This window comes from Fukomys damarensis, unplaced genomic scaffold, assembly GCF_012274545.1.
Source record: "Fukomys damarensis isolate Sample0158 unplaced genomic scaffold, DMR_v1.0_HiC HiC_scaffold_39, whole genome shotgun sequence".
Classification (NCBI taxonomy): Eukaryota; Metazoa; Chordata; class Mammalia; order Rodentia; family Bathyergidae; genus Fukomys; species Fukomys damarensis.
Genome location: NW_022900951.1, coordinates 110,448,032 through 110,460,054, shown reverse-complemented (window position 1 = coordinate 110,460,054; position 12,023 = coordinate 110,448,032). Strand labels below are relative to the sequence as shown.

Here is a 12,023-nt window from a genome sequence, read left to right as displayed (position 1 = left end):
TTATTTATTTATTTATTTTTGGTACCGGGGATCAAACTTGGGACCTTGTGCTTGGAGGCAGGCAGCAGCACAAATGAGCTACATCCCCAGCCCAGCACTCATTATTTCTAAGGCTAAACTATATTCATGTTTATATCCAAAATATCTAGCATTGTGCTTGGTACAAGTAGGCACACAAATATTTGATAGACAGATACATGAATTCTAAACTCTTAATATATGAAAATCTTGACAAATACAATGCTTAAGGGAACAACAAAAAATAACATCATACGGGGGAAGTGAAGGTTAAAGAAAACATGAAAATTCTCATGTGTGAGGCATACACAGCTCTTCACTATCCTGAAGCAATAACCAACCTGATTTTTTCATTAGATTTCTCCCTTTTCAAACTGTTAAAGCTGCAACACTAAAACACTGATTAACCAGAACAGAGGTATTCTATCCTACGCCATGACTTTCCCAATCTATTTAAGCCTACCTCATTAAAAAGGTTTTACACTATTATCCAATTGAAGCTCTTTTTTTCTTAAAAATTTAACAAACAATGAGTGCCCATTTATTTACTCATTAGAACACTACCTACTAGCACAAAGCGACATCAAGCACCATGCTAAGTGCTTCCCATGCATTATCAGCAACCACAAAAACCTACACTAGGGAAGGAGAACAGTCTTAACCTTCCCAGAGTCCATAACACAGCATGGATAAAAGGCTCATACACATCCACCAAATGCAATGCAAGTTGTGTTGTACATACTACATAAGAGAGCCGAGTCTGAACTTTGAACTCAAAAGCAGAACTCTTGAGAGGCAGCTAAGAGAAAATGGGAATCATAAACAGAGGTGGGGCCAGCACAGAGAGGACGTTTGAGAAACCAAGAGGGCAGAGACTGAGCTAAGGATGGAAAAGGTACATTGAGAGGACTTCCCAATGGCAGGCTGAAGCATCTGTTTATTATTTTGTTCGTAGTAAGGAACCATAAAAGGCTTTGAGTTAAGAGTGACATTAGTTTCTAAAAGCAGAGATCAAGTAACTCCCAGAAGTATGTTTGTTGGAAGGATGGGAAGAGAAAGATTGGATATAAGATTAAGAAAACGCACAGGCATCGCAGAAATCAAATCCACATGACTTACGTGGATGAAAGAAGAGTTAAAGGTAAAGGATTCAGAAGGAGAATCAGGTTACAGGGCGGGGAGGTTATGAATACTGGTTTAGACAGGTTGACTTTAAGATGCCCATAGGACATCTATGTATTTCATTTTGCACAGTGCCTATTGTATATCACTTGTCTCGTGAAAAATCCGATTCCCCCACCCGCTCCTATTTGAGTTGAAATTCCTGCCTGATGTTTAAAGACCCTGCAATCGCCTCACCTTACTCAACTCTAACCTATTATTGCTGATCTTAATGACCTGTTCTGGTATGGCTCACCTATTTCCCGCATTCATTCCATTTTTTAATACTATCCCTAGGAACCAGTCTTAATTTCTTAAACAGGTGAGACTCTTCCTAAGCAGAATAAAAAGGTGTATGTACTACAAGCTTTCTTACATGCAGAATCATGGCATGTCCAATGTCTAGATCATAAACTCTCAAAGTCACACATCTTATTTCTCTGGAGTGCTACACACTTCATTGGTACTGAGTGAACAAAACTATGTAGAATTAGTCTTTTCATTTTCAGAGGCTGTAAAAATATCTTGATAAAAACAGAACAGTCATGGGGCTAGGGATGTAGCTCAGTGGTGCTGCACCTGCCTGGCAAGGGCAAGGTCCTGAGTTCAATCCCCGGTACCAAAAAAGAAAAACAGAAAAAAAAAAACAGTCAGACAAGATGTATATAGGGCTTTTGTCCTAAAAATAAACAAAATAATGCTATTAATACAACATATTAACAGGAGTCAGAGTATGTCCTAAATTTAGCACTATTTCCATTGTATTAGAAAAGTACCGTACCCTCAATATGCATCCATTTTCCTATGAATGACTCTAATTTCTCATTCTTTATGGCTTAGTAGTATTCCATTTTAATAGAAAAACCACATCTTCAGGCTGGGGATTTAGCTCAGTGGTTCCGCCGCCTGCCTTGCAAATGCAAGGACCTGAGTTCGATTCCCAGTACGAAGAAAAACAAAACAAAAAAAGAAAAACCACATCTTCTTTATCCAGTCTCCAACTGAAGGGGAAATGGGCCGTTTGCAAATTTTAGCTATTACAAACTGTGCCGCTATAAACATGGGTGCACATATGTCACTGTGGTATGATTTTTAATTGTTTTGGAAAGATACCCGGCAGAGGGATGGCTGGGTATGTCACACATGTGTAAATACCGAATAGTTTCTCTGGTGTGAAAAACTATAATCATAAATAAGATCCTAATGGTATAATTGACAAAGTGAAATAGGAAGAAAAGGGCTAAAGATGTAGGAGAATTGGGAAGGGTAGGGGAAAGGAAATGAGGGCAAAGAAAAAAAACATGAGAATATGAAAAAAATGGAAATAAAGTATTTGTAAATAGGGAAGGGAGGAGAGGGTGAAGGGAGGGTAGGGGTAAGGGGAAAAAATGAGAACCAAGATCTGTCATGTAAAGGTACAAGATCCCAATAATGAATGTAACTGTACTGTATACCTAAAATGTACCAATAAACTCAACAAGGAAAAAAAAAGAAAAGTATTATACTAAGCTCTTATCATTGCATTTTAAAAACGTGGTTTTTGGTTGGGGAGTTTAGAAGACAGTGTAGTATAACCTGGTGGTTAAGAGTTCTGGCTTTGGGGTCAACTAGCACTGGATTCAGATCCCAGCTCAGCCATTTACTAGCTATATGACCAGTTGGGTTGCTTAAATTCCCTGAGCCTCTGTCTCCTTATGTATAAGGTGTGAATTAATACTTTCCTATCTCACAGTATGACTGTGAAGCTTAAATAGGATGACTTTTTTTTGTTGGTACTGGGAATCGAACTCAGGCCCTTGTGCTTGGAAGGCAGGTGACAGAACCATTGAGCCAAATCCCCGGGCCCTGGATGACACTTAAAAAAATACTTAGCCTAGATCCTTACATATATTAAGTGTTCAACAAATATTAGCTATTTCTATGAAAAACAGGAAAAAATGCCCAGATGCAGTAGTGGTGAACCTATGGCACACGTGCGACAGAGGGGCTGTTCGTTATGACTGAAAGCTCTTAAAGCTATCACTGGTCCAGAGAATTTCATAAAACATGTGAGTAAAATGGAGTTTGCAAAAGGGACAAGTTTAGGATTGACCTAAAGATAATCATCAAGTATATGAAGAATTTTTTTAAAATAAGAGGAAAAGAACCCCATATACTGTACTTCTTAAATAGAAGAAATGAAATGTAGGCCTTTTGGCTAAGATCAAGTGTAGAAATGAAACCCAGAATAAATGGCTTTAAATTGAGATACTTCAGTTGTACAGAGGAATGAATTTCTCAACTCTGACGAATATTATATATTATTGGTTCTGTTACAGAACACAGAAGTAGGATCACAATTTCCTGACATATTTAAGAACAAGGCAGGCAAAAATATTATCTTGGATGACTCGTCAGTAATCTTGCCTAAGGCTAAGAAAGGTGAACTAAAGGGCCTCCTTAACTGTTTCTGCTTTTTGCAATCTTTGATATATCTGACACAGGTAGCAATTAGTAAGAGCAGCTATCTGATGTATGTCTTCTTTATGACCTCACCAACTAGCTTCACCCAAAAAGAGAATGTTCTTCAAATATACTGCTCAACTGTCTTCTTAGACAAATTCTAAAAAGCAATGGGAACTCATAATTTTACTTGGATATTTGTAGTTCTTGGTTTGATGGCTAAAGAATAAGAATATGTGGTACAGGTATGGTGTTGTCATATGGCTTCAGTCGGAAGTAGAAATCATTCTGAAAAGATTACACACACACACACACACACACACACACACACACACACACACTAGCTGTCAAAAAAATACAAAATCAGAGTCTCAAACAATAAGCCTTAGTACTGTGGCAAATTTTCCCTGGTCCATCTTGGAGCTATGTATTTAAAGATGATATAAAAGGGATGAAAATGTTCATGCAGGATGTTTCTTTCCTCCTCTGCTCCCTGTGGATGATGTGAAAACCTGGATAACTGGCCATGGCTACAAGAACACAGGAACCACGTGCCTATACCTCCTGCCCTAATCAGTGCAAGACTCTGACCCATCTGATTGCCTGTACCTCTCAACTTCAAGCCCCAGCCTCTCCTCTTTGTCGTTCTCTTTGAGGTAAGTAATCACCTTTGGAAACAACAACAGGTACAGACTGGAATTTGTATTGAAAGTACTCATAAGAAAAAAAGAAGTACTCACGAGCTAGTGTTTCTCTTTTTGATTATTTTCAGTGGGTATTCATGACCTACTTTGCACCTAGAAATGCAGATGAACAGGACCCAGGGCAAATAGGCTTGTATGATAAAATGCCTTAAAAAGTCAATTATGGAAGTTGATTACGAAGTTTATATGTAAATTATTTAGTTACCGAAAGCTCTTCATTTTTCTCCCTATTTGATTTATGGCCTTTCATTGCTTAGACAAATCTACACAGGGAAAAATGAAGACAAGGACTAAAATCCTGGTTACTTGGTAGCACTTTAAAAAAAACAATGTAATGGAAAGAGCAAAAATGAAGGTTAAGAGGAATCTTTAAAATGATGTCAAAGAGGAACATATAAATGTAGCCCTCCTATCCCCTACACAAGCTATTTAAATTCTGACATTTTGAGGAAAGGAAAGGGAGCTAAATTATATGCCCAGGCTCAGAAATATTGCCCCTCTGGTGGTATTCCTCAATGCTAGAGGCCCATAGTGTCAAACTGCTTCCAAAACAGTTTTTCTAAGGTGATTTTTTATAGTACTTTTTAGTTATGCAGCATTACTGTTTAATAAGTAGTGATACAGCGTAATGTTTACACTTGGTGCAAAGACAAATTAATGATTTAAGGTTACATAATGTGTCTGTGGCAATTATTTTAAAAAATAGGAGCCAGGGCTGGTGCTGGAGGTATAGTTCAACAGTAAAGTACATGGTTAGCATTCATCAGTCCTTAGGTTCAGTCCTCAGCACCAAAAACTTTAGGTCCATGATTTGTCAACTCCGCAAGCTTCATTAGCCTACCATGGTAATAGCAGGACTTTATTTTTATTTATAAGTAATAATAACAGTGATAGTTACCATTTATCAGCTCCTAAATACAATGCCCTGAACTATGCATTGGCCTATATAGTCTCTTTTAATCCTGGCAATACTCTCTTTTTGTAGTAAGAAAAAAACATAGCCTAGAGTAGTAAATATCCTCCGGAGGGTGACCCAGCTAGTGAGTGACAGGGCTAGGATTCAAACCTAAGTCTGTTACTTCACCTCTACTCTTAAGCCCCAGTATTCTTCCACTTTCTAGCCCAGATCAAGGAACAAGCTTAGTTGCACACTAACTCAGGGGGACGGGGGATTAATAGCCTATACTATAACTTTAATCAAAATGACATAATAGAGAAATTCGTACAAAGTTCTGATAAACGTTTTCTTTATAAACAGATCCAAATAGATTAAATATCCACTGAATTTAGTAACACTGACCGATGTACACTAATGCCCCATGTAATGTGCAACACTAGGCACTCCATTTGCTACTATTATTTCAACATTAGGAACCAAAACTGTTCCTGTTCTGACTATAGGAGCCACATCAAGTGACAAAAGTCCTAACAAGTCGGGATGAAGAAGCAGTTTCAAGTTATATTCATAATGCCCAAGAATAAGTAAATGGAAAAGAGGCTTATAGCACTATGTACTTACAAGTAAATAGTCTTCTTTCTTTACATCTGAATTTGTTTTAAAGACCAGGAAATCAAAGCACTGTGCTTTGATTCTTAAAAAAATTGGAATGCCACAGTAAAACAAAGAAATCCAAAACCACCAAATAAAAATCCCATTTTTAAAATATGGAGCTTTCTATCACTATCTACACTGTAAAGGGCAGGGAGGGTAACTGCTTTCACAGTTAAGGTCTCACTACAACAAAAATAGTCTGACCTCTGAATTTTCAATTGTACCAATTTTGATTGTAGAATTTGAGACTACATATCTCAAAGCAAATTTCAAATGTTATCTTTGAACTTACATTTTTTCATACTGTTTTTTTCTAATAAGACTACTTTTCAAAATATATTGTTCCTGATTGTCCACCCATTTCATCCAAAATTGCCACTTCAGACCTTTTTTGTGAAATAAAAGGGTATTCGGGGCCTAAGAACACAGATACATGTTCTGCCAAATCTATTTTAAAATAATGGAACTCTTGATAGTGAAGCTATTGAAGGTACATTTATGGATGTAATTTCAATAAAAGGCTCAAACAAGAACAATAGCCAAATGAAAATGAGTCTTTCCATTAATTAAATATTTTAAAGTAAACCATGTGTCATAAATAGCATTTGAGATGACATTACTTTTCCAACAGAATAACAAAGTAATCTGCAGCCTAGCTACAGGTAGTGAAGAAAACTACAGGACCTTTATTCTAGCTCAGCTTTAGAAAAACTGTTAAATTCACCAAAAGTTGACAGCCAGGCATGGTGACACATGCCTTTAATCCCAGTAGATGGAAGGCTGGGGCAGGAGGATCACCATGAGTTCAAGGCCAGCCTGAACTACATATGGAGACCCTGTCTCAAAAAAAAAAAGAACTATTACTACGCAGTGAAGTTCTTTAAAAAAATCATCAGAAGTTGTCCAAAGTCATAAAAACTATGCCATAGAGCTGAACCACATTAAAATATTTTGTTCTGCAAGTGCTAACATTTTCCTTTTGAGGGGTACTATCATCTTCATTTGTAATAATCACAATAACTTTACGATTGAGAGGAAAACACTCCAGAATTATGAAAAATATACTTGAATGAACACTTTAACATACAATACATATAAATCAAGCAAACTGTTCATTTCCTAGGTAAACACAATATTTAAGAAGATTTTAATTGTTTTGAAAAGAAAAATATTTGAGTAATACAGATACTGATCCATTCCTTTCTGTCGAGTGATAAATAAATTAAACCCAGCCTTGGATTTTGCGGGCTCAGAAAAAATGTCTGCAACTTAAAATTATACTCAGTTAATACTGCAATACATTCTAAAATAAGCAATTTCCTTCTTAATGAGTTTAAAATAATTTTTATGCTCAAGAGGCAGAAATAACAACTTACCAGCTTCGTGCCTCTTTTAATTTCCTTTTGGACATCTTCAATAGAAAATCCACCAAGACTCTCATTATCAGAGTGTGACGATACCAAAGCAGATGAAAAGAGCTATAAATTACATTTGAAAAAATTAAGGTTCATATATAAATTACAGTAAAACAATGAATAAGATGTTAAATTTAAAAAGAAATTCTGTAGTATAAATGGCATAGCATTAGAGTCAAAACATTTCTTAAAAAATTTAACTGTGTGTGGTTTTTTTTATTTAAGTATTCAGGAATATTCATATGTTACTAAGATTCTCTCTCATGAATGGTTTCAAGGTCTCTTGGCCTCGGCCAGCATACTTACCATGCATTTATGGTGTGCTGCCACCTTCTGGTTTTCTGATATTAGCAACTGTCCACATTCCTTGTCTCTATTTGACTTACAAAAGCCACATTTGCGCTGTCTTGTAGGCCCTTTTTTCTGTTCAATTGAGCTTGACATGATTTTTAAATTGCCTTTAGAATGCCACTTTAAGTCTCAAGAAATGCTACAGAGAATAAGAATGGCAACAAAATAGTTAATTTCATTTTTAAATTAGCTCATACATATTCATGTAAGTAGTTTAATGTTTGACCTAGGTTTTAATATATGCACTTAAAATGGTTATTATACATAAATTAACATTAAAACCCAAGATGCCTCCATTTTTTAATACACATATGGGGGAGGGAAGGAGGAAAAGAGAAAGAAAGGACTAAATGAAATCTAGAGTACTTGAGAAAAATCAAACCACTCTATAATTAGGGGATGTGTGAAATAAGTAAAACTATTTCTGTATGAATAAAAACACAAATATTAAATCATCTGCTGGAAAAATTAATAAAAACAGTTTACAAATATAGCTAGGTGCTGCTTCAAGGAGACAAAGAATTACATTTCTAAAAATAGAGCAAATACTACTAAGAAAACTATAAAATAGAAGGAATCAAGTACTATAACTGCACAATCTTTTAAAGTTCTACCGATACAACAATAAAAGTAAATAAATTTACTTAATCATGACTTTGGAATGCTTATTTTTAAAATCTGAATTACTTCCAAGTATAAAAATATCATGCACATTAAATTTAAAGGATTTTTCTATTCTATTCCTTTTTCAAGTAAATAGAAAATTAAGCTTCTAACAGTCTATCCAAAAATGCAGTCTTTAGGACCCAATATTTATAAAATTATATTACAGGACTTGAATTTATTCCAAATCTGCTTATTAATTAACAGAGAATTATATAAACACAGTCAACTTCCACACGTAAATTATTGTGTAATGAAAGGAAATTTTTTCTGAATAAGCCTTAAATTTGATCAAATCACAACTATAGATAGTATAGTCAAACAGAAAAAGGGAAGAAAAGCTCTAACACAGGTTTCAAACTGAGATCATCATTCTCAACATAGATTCTTCAGAACAAAACTGGACAAATTTAAATCAGGTTATTTGATTTGTGTAGTTTTCTGAAGTCAACAGAACTAAGCAGTTCAGAACTTAAGCTGCCACAACACACATCACAATAAAATTTCAAACTTTTGTCTTAAAATTAATTAAATTATTTTCATTTTCTATATATTTGTACATTTTCAAAACTGTCTACAAAACTGATTCACAAACACTATACTGTAATTTTCTGAGAAACATTTATTCACCAACAAATACAGTATCAGCAAGGTAATACTGTACCTATAAAACATTCATTGCTAAGCAGTATAAAAATTCAGATACTTAAAATTCACATGAAGCCACAAAAAAATCTTCTCATTAATTTATATCTAAGGTTTTCTTTTTAACAAAATTTGTAAGGCCCTTAATAGTCTCTGCTTTGATGGGTTTAAAAAACTCTTAATGTTATCTATAATTTTAAATACTATATCCCAGTCTTCTAAGTGCCATCAGATACTTTACAATACTGGATTCATAGCACTGGTTATAAACCATGAAACTGATTGAAAGCAGACAGTAAATACTTTTAAGATTAAAGAAAAAAAGACATAACAGAGAAACAAAAGAAACAAAAGAGGAAGTGTGTCTGCATTTGCTCAGGCAAATATGTGTTCAGTTGCTTTATCAAGAATATAGCTACTCAAATTTTTAGAATTAACTATGCAAAATATCAAGATTTCATAAATAGCAAAATCTGCTATTTGAGTTCTAAATTAGTTTTTTTCCTATCATGCAATGAATAATAGGCACTCGGAAGACACTGTAATGTATTCAGCATTTCTCTCCGTCATGCAGGCAATTTAAAAGGGTGGCACGTTATAAATCTAATCTGTATAGACATCTTTAATGTGTAATTTCTGTACAATCCTGGCACTGGTTATAAAACTGGCTTAAAATAAAGACAATTCGAGAGTGGAATTTTCATTTATTTTCAAAATTAATTGTCAAAGGCTATTCCCCAAATTCTATCCATACTGAATTCTGCCTCTTTCAAATTATAAAAAGGTAAATTTCTTATCTTAATTGAGAACCTGCTTTTCTAGTTATCAAAGACTCCAAGATCTAAAAGAGAAAAAAGGTACACTTTATTTTACATGCAAAAATATTCTAACGTTTTTCTTTCTATATTCAGTCTTAATGTGTAAAGTGAACAGAGCCATATAAAAAGTGCAACAAACGAATTAAAAACTTTCCCCAATGTGCAATGACTAAATGGATTTTTCCACTAAAATTCAAATAATGCATCTGTGCATATCTTGCTATTTTTTTTTACAGCCTCCTTATAAAACATGAAGTGAAGAACATCATGGAAACAATGACTCCTAGCAAAAAATGTCTTTATCATAAAAATACAGATTTTTATCTAACGTTGTCACATTTGTGGTCTCTAGTTATGTAGAACGAGGGCATTCCAAGGATCAATACTAAGGGGTTCATAATGATCCATGGCTACATGGCATTTTAATTTTAGTCGAAAAGGTTTTTCTGGGCAGGCAGAGATCAAAGTTTGATACTTTCACCCAACAATGAAGCCTTTTCCTTAAAAGCAGAACATTACAAAGCAGAAATAAAAGAGGTAACAATAATGGCGTGAAAAAATAATTTAAATATCTGAAAAAATATAAAAGCCAGATTAGCTAGGCTGAAGCAATCAATGCGCTTCCGATTTTCCAAGATGCTGTGAGGCACCAAGGTAGAAATAACCTGAAACATCAAGGCGAGAAGTCATGAACCAACTCGAGAGCTCATTCAATGCCTGGTTTCTGAGAGCGTTTTCATAGAAAAACAAAACAAAACAAAAACTGCAGTTCCGGAAGATTCAAACATTCCACACGCAAGCAAGCTGAAATATATATACAGATTAAAAAATATATAAATGCGATCCTTAAAAGACAGTATTTCTGTCAGGAAAGTTACAGTGGAAAGAAATAAAAGAGTAAGAGATGTACCGGAAGGGCACCTGAATTTGGTTGCACGATATTGCTAAATGCTTCGCACTGCTTTTTGCGGTTATTCAAAAGGAAACTAAAGGAATTTTCCAGTTGTTTCAAACCCAAGGGGTAGAGAAAGAATTTGAACTGTATGGGCAAGACCTGATATTACGCAGTAAGCAGATGCAAATAAAAGGCTTTTCAAAAAACAAAAGATTTTTCAACTTCCACGCAGAATACTGAAACAAATGGAAATTGCAAAATACCGCGCTGTTCGTCCACATAATAAAGGACGGTAAATATAACACACTGATCTCCGTTATTTATTCCCTGATGCTCACTAGACGCCAAGATCTTCCTCTAATCAAGCGCTAGATAAACTCGAAAAACTCTCTCTAAAACACTTCAGCAGGTTCCTTTCCGTCTTAAAAGTCAGGATCCCCTAATTGTCCTTTTCCAATCCCCCTGAATCCAGGAAAATATCATCCTACCACTTTCTTTACGCCGCCTCCCCAAGGGGATTGCCCTCTAATATCTAATAGACCAGGGCTAACCTTCTTGCCATCCTAAAAATTCTTTCTCTTCCTCTTCCCAAACTGGAAGCCTCCCTCTCCCAAATATGTCCTAAGAAATAGGAAAGACTAACAATTCCCAGTTTTTTCCCTCCTCAAATGTTGCGCCCCCTCCCCCGAAGTATAAGCTTAAGCCAACCCCCCCCCCTCTCAGCACCTCCAAAGCACTTTCTCAGCAGCCTCTCTGCCAAGTGCCTACAATGAGCGGCGCTTCTGGGGTCCCTGACAATAAAGAGACCACCAAGAGTCCCCCCTTAACAACGGGCAGGGGCGGCGGCCTGGCCACCGCCATCCTCCTTGTCTTCTCCCGCCGGGTAGAGAACGGGGGGCCCCAGGGTTCCGCGGGTACTCACCAGCCGGGCCCAGAGGCGGAGGGCACAGAGAAGCGCCAATGAGGGGAAAGAGAAAGAAGTCGGTCTCGATTCTCCGGCAGCGCCTGAGAGCGGGGCTCTGTCGCCGGAGGTTGTTTCCTTTCATTCGAGAAGAGACTGGCTCGCGAAGCACCCTTACGTCGCCCCCCTTGCACGCACACGACCCACACAGCGTTTATACGTCCCAAGCGCGCCGCGGGCTTTGATTGGCCACAGAGACGGGCAGCTGAAGCCACGGGCCCATGGCGCATGTGTATAGGCCACCCCTGTACGGATCAGGGCAACAGGCCCCGCCTTCTGCTCGCGCGCGTACCTTCTATTCTCCGCTCCGCCGCTTCGGCTAGTGTTTGGGGGGCAGGATCGAAGGAGATGGAGAAAGAGATTCAAAGATATCGCCGTGGGCTGGGCGCAGAAGGGGC

The 12,023-nt window shown here is 36.7% G+C and overlaps 1 protein-coding gene across 4 annotated transcripts in view; it reads right to left on the bottom strand.

Annotated features, from left to right (window-relative positions):
- Phf6 (PHD finger protein 6) overlaps window positions 1–11,753 on the bottom strand; it is a 58,098-nt gene extending 46,345 nt beyond the window's left edge. For 2 of the 4 annotated variants that reach the window (XM_010614292.3, XM_010614291.3), the window contains exons 1-3: window positions 11,587–11,753; window positions 7,599–7,782; window positions 7,254–7,355 (exon numbers count right to left, since the gene is read on the bottom strand). In XM_010614292.3, coding sequence (XP_010612594.1) covers window positions 7,254–7,355; window positions 7,599–7,736 — 240 coding nt within the window. In that variant the 5' untranslated portion in view covers window positions 7,737–7,782; window positions 11,587–11,753. The remainder of the gene's footprint in view (window positions 1–7,253; window positions 7,356–7,598; window positions 7,783–11,586) is intronic. The other 2 variants (XM_010614290.3, XM_010614293.3) reach the window with 2 other exon arrangements.
- Between the last annotated feature and the right edge of the window lie 270 nt (window positions 11,754–12,023).